The sequence below is a fragment of the Girardinichthys multiradiatus genome, chromosome 15 (genome assembly GCF_021462225.1).
Source record: "Girardinichthys multiradiatus isolate DD_20200921_A chromosome 15, DD_fGirMul_XY1, whole genome shotgun sequence".
NCBI lineage: Eukaryota > Metazoa > Chordata > Actinopteri > Cyprinodontiformes > Goodeidae > Girardinichthys > Girardinichthys multiradiatus.
In genome coordinates, this window is record NC_061808.1 from 428147 (window position 1) to 443474 (window position 15328).

The 15328-nt window shown below is 44.6% G+C and overlaps 1 protein-coding gene across 5 annotated transcripts in view; it reads right to left on the reverse strand.

Annotated features, from left to right (window-relative positions):
* Positions 1-353: 353 nt before the first annotated feature.
* The window catches only part of senp6a (SUMO specific peptidase 6a), a 28587-nt gene continuing 13612 nt past the window's right edge, over positions 354-15328 (reverse strand). For 4 of the 5 annotated variants that reach the window (XM_047388228.1, XM_047388227.1, XM_047388229.1 and 1 more), the window contains 13 exons: positions 13407-13440; positions 12915-13103; positions 10867-11060; positions 5246-5409; positions 4999-5115; positions 4774-4896; positions 4609-4701; positions 3077-3396; positions 2877-2962; positions 2705-2793; positions 2551-2619; positions 2082-2232; positions 354-1040 (listed from right to left, as the gene is read on the reverse strand). In XM_047388228.1, coding sequence (XP_047244184.1) covers positions 819-1040; positions 2082-2232; positions 2551-2619; positions 2705-2793; positions 2877-2962; positions 3077-3396; positions 4609-4701; positions 4774-4896; positions 4999-5115; positions 5246-5409; positions 10867-11060; positions 12915-13103; positions 13407-13440 — 1851 coding nt within the window. In that variant the 3' untranslated portion in view covers positions 354-818. Of the gene's footprint in view, positions 1041-2081; positions 2233-2550; positions 2620-2704; positions 2794-2876; positions 2963-3076; positions 3397-4608; positions 4702-4773; positions 4897-4998; positions 5116-5245; positions 5410-10866; positions 11061-12914; positions 13104-13406; positions 13441-15328 lie in introns of those variants that run through there. The other variant, XR_007041810.1, reaches the window with a different exon arrangement.

Below are 15328 nucleotides of genomic sequence, written 5' to 3' on the forward strand. Positions count from 1 at the left end.
TTCTGTTCTGGGGACTCCTCTGGAGATCATTGTGCAAAGAAGGATGCTTCATGAAATGAAGAACATGATGGGGAACCCTGAGCTTCTTTAGAAATCTCTGCTTTAGGGAGAAGACCACAATGATGGCGTACTTACTTTTTCATGCACAGCATTTTTGTTTTGGCTTCATCTCCCTCCGATCAACAATGAATTTGACCCCTAACCCCCAAACATATTAGAACCGGCTCTAATCAGTTGTTTTTCCCAGGGCTGTATGAGTTTTTCATTGGGTCAGCACCTTCAGCACCAACAGGATCAATGACGTCTTACCTTCATCAGATGTGCCGCAGACAGAAAATTGGAGGCCTTGGAGATGCTCTTGCATCTAAGTTTGTTTTTAATGTTGAAAATTCACCCACTCCACATTGCAGAGACACAACAAGCACCTAACTACTGCTAACAGCTTGTTTTCCTCCATGTGGGCGGACTCTTAACTCACAATGATCTCACTTTATTACCATTACCTTCCTCTAAACAAGGTGAAAGCTTAAAAAATAATGATGCAAGATCAAAACAGTGACTTCTGCTCACACCCTCCTGGACAGAGGAGGAGAACATGTATGAAACCATAACTTACTGGGCCACTCCATGGATGAGTTCTAAAACAGGAAATTACAAAGGCAGCATATTTACAGGTGATGTCTCACTCAGTACAAACTTCAAGTCTAATGTGTGTGGTTAACAAACGGAGGCAGCTGAGCACCACTGGAGAAATGTTGATGAAAGCCAGCAGTGAAGAATCCAGGTCAGTCCCCGATGAGATGAGGTGGACGATTCTCTCAGGGGCTGATGGACAGATTTGATCCGTGAGTCTCTTCAATCTCCGGCTCCTCGGGCGAGCTGGGTGGAGCATCCACCTGGTCCGACTCCTTCTTGTCCTGTTCTTGTTGATCTTTGATCTTCAGGATCAGCTCCTTGATCTCCTGGCGCTTCGTCTTCATCCGCTGCTGAGGAAACCACTCTGACAGGTTCATGGGGAGGTGGAAACTGGGAATGGGATCCTGCAAAGAAAGAAAAGCAGAAGCATGAAAACCCAAACATTCATCTGAGAGCTGCACATGAAACCCAATATTAAGATCCAATGTCAACATCAAACAGACTGAATCAGGAAGGGTGTTGTCTCAAAAGTTTATTTATTTCCAGGAAATTATTTTTATACACAACTTAATAAAGTATGGAAACTCTGAAAACCCTGTTGCAGACGTCACTGCATACAGTTATAACCACATGAAGAGTTTCTTCTTAGGCCTCCATTTTCTTACGATTTCCTTCCCAACTCCAGCTTGAGTGTTGAGAAAACCCAAAACCACATCCCAGCATGCAGCTTGGTCGGGAATGAGGTCATGCTACCTATGGTGGCAAAGCATCACACCATATTCAACAATGACAACCGTAGTAGCAGCACTGAACCCAGTCCTGTTTGGACAGAACCATCATTCAAACCTTTCCTGACTCAGTTATTATTTTGATCCCGGTGTGTGTGTGTGTGTGTGTGTGTGTGTGTGTGTGTCTTGAGTAAACAAAGGCAATATAAGAGGGACCATTCTGGAGAAATGGGGGAAAACAGGACAGATTCTGGAAAACTCTCATTGTTGTCATGATTTACTGACGTCCTCTGGTTCCTTGGACTAGCAGCATTCAGTCCTGCTTACTCAACAGAACTGAACAAATGGATAATAGAACCTGAAGCAGTACCATCAGTACTACAGATGGACTGAAATAGAACTTCCTGCAAACCTTCACAATAAGAGCCTTATGCATAATTAATCTGCTCTGAACTTTAAAAACATGTTAAAGTCAATATGATTTCTTACAGCCTTGGATCACATTTCTTCTTCTAGGTTTAATAAAAGGTCAAATGTGCTAATATAGATATTATTACTACTAATGATTCTGTATGATTCCCAGGTCCAAGAAGAAAACAGCAGAGAGAATAAAAGGAAAAGTCCATTTCTGTAGTGTAGGAAAAGACCTAAACCTGGATGGTTTAGGAATGAGGGAGGAAGAGCATGAAGCTCACTGCAGAGTGAGAATGTTCTCACCTCAAAAAAGCTCTCCACATACTGCAGGATGTAAACTCCACAGTCGCTGAAGTTATCCTGCTGAGGCACACGTGGGCTGGAGCCCTTCATCACGTCCTTCCCAAAACTCCGCTGAGTCGCTTTCCGCACCTCCCACTCCACTTCCAGGTACCTACACACACACACAGCCCAACACCAAGATGATCAGCTACAAAGCAGGCAAAAGTTTTCCATCTAAGCTTCTAAACATCCTGAGGAGCAGATGAGCCACTAAACACCAACTGCGTAGTCATAAAACTGTTAAAGGCCTTCAGAACATCTGGAGAACTGTTGATGGAGACCACTTTAACAGATAACCAGAAGGTCTGGACCACAGAAAGATATGAGGCTTGGATCAGGAGCTTTTGTTCCAGGGACACTCCCTGTGGTATGAAGTTTGAAGGACCGTCCATCATCTTCACCAAACTAAACCTGAGCAGCAGTCACTCACTCTCTGAGAGTCTTCACCACGCTGGACCTGGCCGGACCTCGCAAAGAGTCCATGATGAGAATACAAGGCCTGGAAGAGCAACAGGGAAACATCAGCCATCATCAAACCCAACAGCACCCCCTGCAGGTCGTAATGCACAGCTGCACCCACTCACTGTTTGCAGATGATCGGTTTGGAAGCTAAACTGGAAACATCGGAGGTGCCGGCGTCTTCAGCCAGATTCCCATCGTCGCTGCACTCGTCCTGAACACACAGAGCCAGAAATCGTCAGCGACTGGAGCGATAACCGGGTCTAGTTACAATTAATATACAGATGGACCTGGTACCTGACAGGACCTTTGGTCATCAGAAAAGGTGTAGGTGTCATCTCCGTGTCCTGAACCGTAACACACACTGATACGGTGCAGCTCGCCTTCACAGACAGAAGTTAGACAAAGAAGAGCAGAACCTGAAATCTTTCTTCCTGGTTTAACATCCAACAGCAGAAGAACATTCCTATAAATCTTAGCCTTTAAAACCTACTTACTGCTGTACTGCCTCTGAGGTTCAGCCTGGCTGGTTCCCAGCGGTTCCTGACCTCCCTCTGAGAAGGAGCAGTCTTCATGGGCGGGGTCACCGTCAGCCTCCGCAGACTCCTCTGGGACATTGGGGGACGGCTCCTCCGACGAGCAGTCCAATCCGTCTCCGTCCGGAGACAGAGGGCGGCAGTGGTCCGGGATGTTCTCCTCTGACTGCAGCTCGGCAGGTGAGCTGGAGGCTGGAGGCAGGTCAAGATACATTGGGTTGTTCTCCAACACCGGACCCTCCAGGCCCGGGAAGCATATGACCGCCAGATACCAGTGAGCTCTGGCAAAAGAAAAACAGCTTAACTTCAACTTTATTCACAGAGAAATATTTCTTATCAGGGTAATAATTTACAGCAATCTGAGGAACTGCAGGTGGACAGACTTGGAGCTGGAGTGGTGTGGAAGCTGCACTCCTGTTGAGCAGTTCAACTCTCAGGGATAAAACACAGACTGATTACGTGGGAAAAAAGCGACTTTTAGCTGCTTCCATTCACTACTGCTGTGTTTGACACAATCGCCGGGGCTTAGAGTATTCTAGTGAGAGTTCTCATGCATCGGAGGTAAATTATTTATGACAGTTTCAGACTGAGCTCACTACACAGCTTTTTAAATCTCTGGGCTGGGTGCAGGGTTGTTAGGTCTCCAAGCTGCTGCTCTGGGACAAAATTTCTCCTGACCTCCTCTTCACTGTTGAAATCAGCAAAGAAATCTTCACAGCAACTCATATTGGAGACCTTGCTCTCACGGCCATTGTGTCCTTCATTGGTGTTGAGCTCAGCGCTGCACAACTCATTTTATCACTAATCAGCAACTTTCTGCTGCCTGGTCTCACCTGTTTCTTTCTGACATGAAAATGAACAAACCTTTCGTGAACCCAAACACGATGAAACACAGAAAAGGAGGAAATATTACAGATTATGCCTGTTTTATATAAACACCAGCACCAGATAATAATCAGAATATCTGAATGCTGTTTTGGTGAATTAAACCTCCTGGCAGAAAAGGTGCAGGACCCTCCGACAGAGATGTGGAAATCTGGACCAACAACAAAACTAGATCCCATCCATGGCTGGAAGGAAGCGAACAGGCAGCACAGGAAGCATCGGTACAAACTGATCATACATCACATGATTCATCCACAGACTTGTTCATATATGAGGACTTTTTGGTTTCCATTTCAGAAAGTTCATTTGTTTCCAGCTGGTGGAGAATCACCATAGAGCTGGGTGTCGCTCTATGTTGCTGAAGGATTACAGATCAGGATCAGGGTCAAAGGGTTAAATATGGAGGACCCACCTAACAGATCAAGTTATGATGCAGCAGGGACATCCTGAAGTTCAAGATGTGAGAGACAAAATTGGTAAGGAGTCCAGATCTTTGATTCTGAATCGAGGTCAAAGTTTGGACTCATTCATTTCTCTAATCTCCAAACGAAGCCCAACATTGTTCCCTAAATCCCAGTAAGAAGGCTGAGAAACTAAAATAGACTTACGACTCGTTGATGGGAAGAAAAATGAAGTCCTTCTGGAACAGATCTACGTGCCGGGTCCACGTCTTTACCCTGTTGTGCTTTCTCTTCTGGATTCTAAGAGGTCAGATGAAGTTCAGGTTAGTAGTAAAACAAAAGAAAATGTAAAACATCCAGACCGACACTTACGGCAGGTTCGTTGTGTCCGGTCCGGTCCGGCGCTCCCTCTGGTTCAGCCTTTTGTAGAAGAATGAGCTGAAGACGTGGATTCTTTGTGCATCTTCTTTTTTTAATTTTTCCAAAACTAAATATCTAAAGGCACCAAAAAGGACCAGAAGTTAAAAGACAACTGTTTTAAGGTCTCATTTGTTTGATTGATGTCATGAAAAGCAGCCAGAAATGATAAATACTCACTTTAAATAAAAGTCTATTATGACATCGTTCAGGAATTCTCCATCATTAAGGCAGTGCAGGTCTTCATTAGTGACCGATATCCCACCTTTGGCTGGAGGCGGAGGGTACACCATGAGCCTGGAGTCAAACATCAAGATGTTAGCAAAGCTAGTGGGTCCAGAAAGCTTCAGGATAATCAAGGATAACAGGAGGTGGAGGGACAGCAGCCAGTTTAGTTAGTCCAGAAGGTGGCAGCAGAGTCACTCACTTCATGACCGGTCCGGAGAAGGTAGGCTGTAGGTCGGTCATATCGTCCTCATCAAAGAATGAGCTGGTCTGCTGGCGTGTGGCCATCCGTGTGCGTGTGGACATACCGACAGCCGATACAGGGGACAACACTGGGGAGCTGGGAGACGTTTGCTCTGGCTTCACCTGCCAAGGGTCGGAGAAAATGAACAGTGACAAAACTCTGCAGCTTCAGGACCAGTTCAGAAGGACTGGACAGGACCAGCACCACATTAAATCAGCAGCACCCTGAACAGGTTCCAGTTGGTGCTCATAGTGGAAAAAAAACCTTTCCCCATTCCAGGTTTTCAAGAATGAGAGATAACCACAAAGGAAGAACTGAGAAGACTGTCCTCCACCCTCCCTTCAGGGATCAGGGTCCCCTAGCTAGTTTGGTGGCTTTTGGTGGTTTCCATAGAGTGGCTGCAGGTATTGCAATGAAAGGTCAGGACTTGACTCGACCCCTGGTACAGAACAAGGCTGAAACAGTTCCTTTAAATGCTGGTTCTATTGCCTCCTGTTTTTGCTGCATTTGCCAATACTTCTTCTGTCTGCCAATACTTCTTCTGTCTGCCAATACTTCTTCTGTCTGCCAATACTTCTTCTGTCAGCCAGTACTTCTCTTCTGTCAGCCAGTACTTCTCTTCTGTCAGCCAGTACTTCTCTTCTGTCAGCCAGTACTTCTCTTCTGTCAGCCAGTACTTCTCTTCTGTCAGCCAGTACTTCTCTTCTGTCAGCCAGTACTTCTCTTCTGTCAGCCAGTACTTCTTCTGTCAGCCAGTACTTCTTCTGTCTGCCAGTACTTCTTCTGTCAGCCAGTACTTCTTCTGTCAGCCAGTACTTCTTCTGTCTGCCAATACTTCTTCTGTCTGCCAATACTTCTTCTGTCTGCCAATACTTCTTCTGTCTGCCAATACTTCTTCTGTCTGCCAATACTTCTTCTGTCTGCCAATACTTCTTCTGTCTGCCAATACTTCTGTCTGCCAATACTTCTTCTGTCAGCCAGTACTTCTTCTGTCAGCCAGTACTTTTCTTCTGTCAGCCAGTACTTCTTCTGTCAGCCAGTACTTCTTCTGTCTGCCAATACTTCTTCTGTCTGCCAATACTTCTTCTGTCTGCCAATACTTCTTCTGTCTGCCAATACTTCTTCTGTCTGCCAATACTTCTTCTGTCAGCCAGTACTTCTTCTGTCAGCCAGTACTTCTTCTGTCTGCCAATACTTCTTCTGTCTGCCAGTACTTCTTCTGTCAGCCAGTACTTCTTCTGTCAGCCAGTACTTCTTCTGTCAGCCAGTACTTCTTCTGTCTGCCAGTACTTCTTCTGTCTGCCAATACTTCTTCTGTCAGCCAGTACTTCTTCTGTCAGCCAGTACTTCTTCTGTCAGCCAGTACTTCTTCTGTCTGCCAGTACTTCTTCTGTCTGCCAATACTTCTTCTGTCAGCCAGTACTTCTTCTGTCAGCCAGTACTTCTTCTGTCAGCCAGTACTTCTTCTGTCTGCCAGTACTTCTTCTGTCTGCCAATACTTCTTCTGTCAGCCAGTACTTCTTCTGTCAGCCAGTACTTCTTCTGTCAGCCAGTACTTCTTCTGTCTGCCAGTACTTCTTCTGTCTGCCAATACTTCTTCTGTCAGCCAGTACTTCTTCTGTTTGCCAATACTTCTTCTGTCAGCCAATACTTCATCTGTCTGCCAATACTTTATAAGATGAGATTAAACAATATATAACAACAAACAATATATAGGTAGTGGATGCCATGTGTAGCATTAATATATCCCCGTTTAATTGACTTGCTAGTGATGTTAGTATTGATGTGATCGAGTCACTGAAACCAACTGAAATTTCATTCATAACACACAACTTACAGGGGTTAGAAAATGAAAGTGAAACATCTGTCATTTTAGTGTGGGAGGTTTCATGGCTAAATTGGACCAGCCTGGTAACCAGTCTTCATTGATTGCACATTGCACCAGTAAGAGCAGAGTGTGAAGGTTCAATTAGCAGGGTAAGAGCACAGTTTTGCTCAAAATATTGAAATGCACACAACATTATGGGTGACATACCAGAGTTCAAAAGAGGACAAATTGTTGGTGCACGTCTTGCTGGCGCATCTGTGACCAAGACAGCAAGTCTTTGTGATGTATCAAGAGCCACGGTATCCAGGGTAATGTCAGCATACCACCAAGAAGGACGAACCACATCCAACAGGATTAACTGTGGACGCAAGAGGAAGCTGTCTGAAAGGGATGTTCAGGTGCTAACCTGGATTGTATCCAAAAAACATAAAACCACGGCAGCCCAAATCACGGCAGAATTAAATGTTCACCTCAACTCTCCTGTTTCCACCAGAACTGTCCGTCAGGAGCTCCACAGGGTCAATATACACGGCCGGGCTGCTATAGCCAAACCTTTGGTCACTCATGCCAATGCCAAACGTCGGTTTCAATGGTGCAAGGAGCGTAAATGTTGGGCTGTGGACAATGTGAAACATGTATTGTTCTCTGATGAGTCCACCTTTACTGTTTTCCCCACATCCAGGAGAGTTACGGTGTGGAGAAGCCCCAAAGAAGCATATCACCCAGACTGTTGCATGCCCAGAGTGAAGCATGGGGGTGGATCAGTGATGGTTTGGGCTGCCATATCATGGCATTCCCTTGACCCAATACTTGTGCTAGATGGGCGCGTCACTGCCAAGGACTACCGAACCATTCTTGAGGACCATGTGCATCCAATGGTTCAAACATTGTATCCTGAAGGCGGTGCCGTGTATCAGGATGACAATGCACCAATACACACAGCAAGACTGGTGAAAGATTGGTTTGATGAACATGAAAGTGAAGTTGAACATCTCCCATGGCCTGCACAGTCACCAGATCTAAATATTATTGAGCCACTTTGGGGTGTTTTGGAGGAGCGAGTCAGGAAACGTTTTCCTCCACCAGTATCACGTAGTGACCTGGCCACTATCCTGCAAGAAGAATGGCTTAAAATCCCTCTGACCACTGTGCAGGACTTGTAAATGTCATTCCCAAGATGAATTGATGCTGTATTGGCCACAAAAGGAGGTCCTACACCATACTAATAAATTATTGTGGTCTAAAACCAGGTGTTTCACTTTCATTGTCCAACCCCTGTATATCATTAATTAGAGTTGAGACTGTATTTAAAACAGATATTTCAAGTGTGTTATATTAGTCATTATTGGGACATTATAAACTAACAATAATAATACATTTTATTTGTAATGCACTTTTTATTCAAGGAATCCCAGAGTGCTACAAATAAAACAAGAATAAACACACTAGAGTATAAGAAATAGTTAGGAGTTCAAAGCTTTCCTAAACAGGAACAGAATCCAGACTCTGGACTTCTCTCGGGTCTGCAGGGAGGCTTTTCCAGAGCCTGGCTGCAGCAGGGCCAAAGGCTCCGTCCCCATGGTTCTGAGCCTGGTAGAGGGGACCTGGAGGAGCTGGCCGTGGATGACCTGAGTGTGCGCTGGAGGTTTGGAGTGGAATTAGTTCTTGAAGATAAGATGGACCACAGCCGCTGATGCATTTATGGGTGAGCAGGAGAATTTTATACTGGGTCTGAAAAGGGGCTGGGAGCCAGTGGAGAGAATAAGATGGGTGTGGTATGATTGCATTTGCATAAGGACTCTTGACGCTCTCTGTTCTGGATATACTGTAATTTTTGAATGCTTTTGGAGGAGGTCCCCGTAAAACGTCCACTGCAGTAATCCAGTCTGGAGGAAACAAAGGCATGGATATGTTTATCTGCGTCAGTGGGAAAGAAGTGGCCGGATCTTGGAGATGTTGTAAAGGTGGTGGAACGAGGTCTTTGATACATTCTTTATGTGGATGTTAAAGGAGAGTTGTTGGTCAAACCAGACACCTAGGTTAGTTACTGAGGGGGAGAGAGCAATGACCTCGCTTTCAAAGTAGAGCTTGGATACTGAGGAGTTGGTGATCTGGAGAGTTGTGCCAACAAGTAGTGTCTCAGTCTTGCTACTGTTGAGCTTAAGAAAGTTACTGTTCATCCAGGCCTTAATCTCCTCAAGACAGCAACACGTGACATGGCTATGGAGGGGTTGGAAGCAGTTCTGATGTATAGTTGTGTGTCATCAGCATACCAGTGGAATGACAAATTGTGTCTGCTGATGATACAACCGAGTGGAAGCATGTAGGTGAGCAAAGCAGGAGGCCCAGGACTGATCCCTGGGGGACACCACAAGTAACAGGGAGGGGTCTGGACTTACATGATTCCAACAAACCATATTCACTTCTGTCTGAGAGGTATGATTTGAACCACGCTAAGGTCCGGTTAGTGCCACGGAGGCAGTCCAGGAGGACAGCATGGTCCACTGTGACAAAAGCAGCCGACAGTCGAGGGGACTGAGGAGAGATGGTGATCCAACATCAGCTACCATCACCAAATCATTTGTCACCCTAAGCAAAGGGGTTTCTGTGCTATGTCCTTAATGAAAACCTGACTGGAACTTTCAAATAAGTTGTTGTTCTTCAGACGGAGTTGGAGCTGGGAGGAAACAACTTTCTCCAAGACCGTGGACAACAAAGCAAGGTTGGAAATAGGCCCATAGTTCACAAGGTCATCTGGATCCAGACTAGGTTTGTAGGGTACCAGGCGGATGACGGCAGCTTTCGGCACAGTTGGAACTTGCCCAGATTGAAGGGAGAGATCAACAAACTGGGTGATGATTGGACCAACAGTGGAATACAGTGTGTTCATAATATAAGTTAGATGTACAGTTTTTCACTTGCTTCCAGCAGATGTTTTGACATAGCCTTCATTTTACCACCTTTACATCCATATGGATCTGTGCACCCAGCTGCAGAATGATGAGTTAGCAAAATTTTCACAAAAAACAACTCAATGTGAGACAAGCTCAAGTAAAATGAGCTAAAGTGTGTCAAATTAGGTCATGTTGAGCATAAACACAATGTTAGAAAAGCTCAAATATACTAAAAAAGTTTGTTAATGTAAAATAAAATGAGCTAGAATGACCCAAGACAAACCATGATAAACCGAAATAGGAAAGGCTAAAGTGAGCTAAATAAATAAAGCTAGGATAAAATAAAATCTTTATCAATGTGGTAAAATGCAGCAAGATTAAAGAAAATAAAATGAGCTATAATTAGATGGGCTACTATAGAACAAGCTAAAGTAAGGTGTGCTACAATTATCCAAAAAGTTAACACAAAGTTAAAGTAGCTAAGCTTAGATGAGCCATGGCAGAATGAGTTAGCATGTGCTAATGTTAGCCAAAACAGGCCTGGCTAAAGTGTGCTAAGAGAGGCCGATATTAACCACGTTAAATACTTACATGTTGGCTTAATTTGAGCCGTCTGCTGTTCTAATGGAAATTCTTTTGTGTTAAATTATGATGCAGCTGGAAATTAAACTAACAAGCTGCGTTCAGTCAATCAGTGTTTGGCTCCCACTTTCTGCCTGACAACCAGTCTGAAGAATCACCCGCAGCTTCATGTGTGGGTTGGAAATGTCCACAAGTTCTGTTTTCATTTGATCAGATTACTTTTTATGTTTTTCCTTCCAGTACTTAGAGCCAAGAGCTATTCCCATTAAACCCACCTTCTCAATCTTCTGGCTGGAAGCCTTGTTGTAGTTGACCAGGCGGATGTTGGCCTCCTCAAAGGTCAGCTTGGTGGGGAAGCTGCTGAGGTTGTTGTTCCTGCCGATGATGGTCAGGATGTCCTCCAGGATCATCTGCTCCTTCATCACCAGGCCGTTCTCGAAGATCAGGACGATGTACTTCTCGTCTACCTCTGATGATAACAGAGAACAAAGCCTCAAAATTATTCTGGTGACACTTTAACCTTTCACATCCATCTTTTCCTGATGTATACCTTGATCCTTCCTCCAATTTGATTGATAAAGACCTAATTAAGACACAGCGTGAGCAGCTGTCCCACATTTAAGTATACTAGTTATATATTACTTTCATCTCAGCCACATGCAAGCTGTGGGCTTACCTGCAGACCCGTTGTTATCACATCTCAAATACTTCAACCAGCAGCCCTTCTCCTAACATTCACCAACACACTCACCAGCCACTTTATTAGGAACACCTGTCCAACTGCTTGTTAACGTAACTTTCTAATCAGCCAATCACATGGCAGCAACTCAATACATTTAGGCCTGTAGACATGGTCAAGATGATCTGCTGCAGTTCAAACCGAGCATCAGAATGGAGAAGAAAGGTGATTTAAGTGACTTTGAACGTAGCATGGTTGTTGGTGCCAGACAGGCTGGTCTGAGTATTTCAGAAACTGATGATCTACTGGGATTTTAACGCTCTACCATCTCTAGGGTTTACAGAGAATGGTCCGAAAAATAGAAAATATCCAGTGAGCAGCGGTTCTGTGGGTGAAAATGCCTTGTTGATGCCAGAGGTCAGAGGAGAATGGCCAGACTGGTTGGAGCTAATAGAAAGGCAACAGTAACTCAAATAACCACTCGTTACAACCAAGGCATGCAGAAGAGCATCTCTGAACACACAACACGTTGAACCTTTAGGTGGATGGGCTACAGCAGCAGAAGACCACACCGGGTGCCACTCCTGTCAGCTAAGAACAGGAAACTGAAGCTACAATTCACACAGGCTCACCAAAGTTGGACAATAGAAGATTAGAAAAACGTTGCCTGGTCTGATGAGTCTCGATTTCTGCTGCAACATTCGGATGGTCGGGTCAGAATTTGGCATCAACAACATGAAAGCATGGATCCATCCTGTCTTGTATCAACGGTTCAGGCTGGTGGTGGTGGTGTAATGATGTGGGGGATATTTTCTTGGCCCACTTTGGGCCCCTTGGTACCAATTGAGCATCGTGTCAACACCACAGCCTACCTGAGTATTGTTGCTGACCATGTCCATCCCTTTATGACCACAGTGGACCCATCTTCTGATGGTTACTTCCAGCAGGATAACGCGCCATGTCATAAAGCATGAATCATCTCAGACTGGTTTCTTGAACATGACAATGAGTTCACTGGACTCAAATGGTCTCCAGTCACCAGATCTCAGACCAATAGATCACCTTTGGGATGTGGTGGAACGGGAGATTCTCATCATGGATGTAGCCGACAAATCTGCAGCATCTGTGTGATGCTATCATGTCAATATGGACCAAACTCTCTGAGGAATGTTTCCAGTACCTTGTTGAATCTATGCCACCAAGGATTGACTCTGCAGAAATCCCTCCTGAGCAAGCAGGTGGCGACAGTGCAGAGCAACAACTCCTTCCAATCAGACCATGATGTCTGACCCAGTTCTAGTCCAGATCAGAGAACAGCGCCACAGAGACTGAAGCATTTCCACAGGAAACAGACTCTGGTTTTACACAGCATGAAAGTTCCTGTAGGCTCAGAATGAGCCAATGAGAGGCTGAAGATCCTGGATTCTGAAATTACCGGATCAGGAACTAGGCTGATAAGCCAGAACATGTGGAGGATTAGGAAAAGATGTCGGACAAATGCAGCAGCAAACCAACGGAAAGTCCTGAAGAAGAAACTTTGCTGGACGGTTAAGATTTTTGTTGATAAAATAATACAGATGAGTCGACTAGCAGGAGGACTTAAAGTTGAATTTGGTACTGACTGGACCTGCTGTGGACACTCACGGTCTGCGGAGCAGTCATACCACTGGCCTCCCTGTTCCTGGGACATGTTGAGCTGGGAGCGCAGACGGAGACACTCGTCCACTGTCGTCTGGAAAAACAGGACGGGAAGTTTCCGGACGCTGCACCACTCGCAGCTGATCAGCTCAGACGTTTTAAGGTAGACCTTCTCGATGGTCCCGGTCTCTGCACCTGATGAGACAAACCACAAGTTTGAAGAAGCAGTACCTTAACAAAAGCTGACCTGAGAAATTCTACATCAACCTAGGTTTTATCTGCATTTTCTGGTTAAGAATCTCTGATTTCATCTAGAAGCGCCCAGAAATGCACCAATGGGATGAGCTGGCTGCTCAGCAGCACATTTCTGGACCCATTCTGTGCATTTTCCAGGTTTCAGAGGAACCAAATGGATCTCTGCTGATGAGTCCCAATGATGAAGCCCTTACTGCTGCCATACATCCAACATTTAGAGAAACCATCTTGGTTGCTGCTTACCTTCAGCTTCCACCTGGATGCTGTCCACAGAAAACTGAAAAACAACAAAAAAGATTCAATTTATCTTTTCTATTCCAGTTTTATTGTAACTGCGCAAAATATCACAAGTGTATCGTTGTTGCAAATATTTCACTGCTCACAATATGCATAAAGAAGAACTGCCTGGACTGCAATAAACGTATCATTTAGGTACCCAGCTTTAGGCTCGCTGTGCCTGGGATTTACAGGTACATCGCAAACAATTAGAATATTGTAAAAGAACATTTCAGAAAGTGAAACTCATTTATTATATAGTTTCATCACACTGAGGGAAAGATTTAATGATTCTGGCTCAGAAAATTTGAATATTAGATCAATAAGGAGGAGATTTTAAACAGAAAAGGTTCATTTCCTCAGTGCTTGGTCTGGGCTCCTTTTGCATGAATCACTGCATCAATGCCATCTGGCATGGAGGCGACCGGTCTGCGGTTCTGCTGAGGTGTTCAGGAAGCCCAGGTTGTCCATTACCGTCTTGTGGACATTGGTCCAGTCAGCAGTCTTCTCTATGTTGGTGTCCTGTACCGACCCAGACTGAGAGAACCTGAGAGAACATCTGATTACCTGATTAGGGTGAGACACCATCAGGAATATTATAATTTCCTGAAACTGGATTTTCATTTTCTGTAAGCCATAATCAACTAAATGAAAAAGTAAATGGACTGAACTTATATAGAACTTTTCCAGTCATACAGACCGCTCAAAGCGCTTTACATTAGAGCCACATTCACCCAATCACACACCGATACGCAGATCAGTAGGCAACTTGAGGTTAAGTGCCTTGCCCAGGGGCACATTGACATACAGCAGAAGGAAGCTGGAATCGAACCCACAACCTTCTGATTGCAAGACGACTACGCTTCCTACTGAGCCACAGTTGCCACTGTCCACTCTGTGTGTGACGGACCTATATGATGAGTTTCACTTCCTGAAATGAAATATTGAACTTTTTTCCATTTCCCTAGACGTACCTGTGTTCTCGACACCTTTTCTTCTCCAGTATCTGGAGTCCATGTTTGCTATAAACACTTTAACTATTCTTTATTTGTCACAAGTCATGTTGAAATCAACAGTAACCCGTATTTTCCTTATGTCCTGCAGCTCTAGTTTTACTCCAGAAGGACCAGTTTGGAGCAGCAGAACCATTACTTCAAACATGGAAGCATGTAGGAAGGACTTCCAGAAGAAACTCAGCCATGTCAGGAAAGTCATAAGAAAAGAGAAGGTTTCTGAAATGCAGTAAATGTTGTTTTTGTAATTTATTAACTGTCAGAAGAGTTTGACCAACTTCACCGTGTTTGGATTCCTGACCCTTTTCCTTTGCATCCATCCTCGTTAAATCCCAGCAGCTCCAGGCTGATCTGGACTGCAGGTTGGACCAAAGTTATTTTAAACTTTGGATCTCATTTAAAGTACAGCAGCAATCTTAAAATTGTCTTTTCTCCCTACAACCTGTTTGGATCAGAACATTCCACTGGGACCTTTCCAGTAGAAGCACATTTTTCACTGGTTTCTACTCTGAGGTATCAGGAAGGTTCTAGGGAAGAAAGCCTCTCAGACCCGCTCCTTTGTGAGTCCTGATCAGACTAACAGCCTCCTTTACACCAGACCAGGACCGCATCAGAACCCGGATGGTACATGCCACGTTCTGGAGAGCTTTTTTGGAGAATATCAGAAGGTCTCACCAGTCAGAAGGAGCCTGTAGGATTCAGTTTATAGTTTGCAGGATTGAACTGGGTTTAAAACCAGCAGCGTCATCATGTTTCAGTTTCAAACTTTTAGTTTTACCCAGAAAAGATGCAAGTTGCCTGGAGAGCATCACAGATTTCCTTCACTTGGACCAGTTCCTCAATCTTTCCAATCAAAGTTTACTTTTCAAAAGCTGA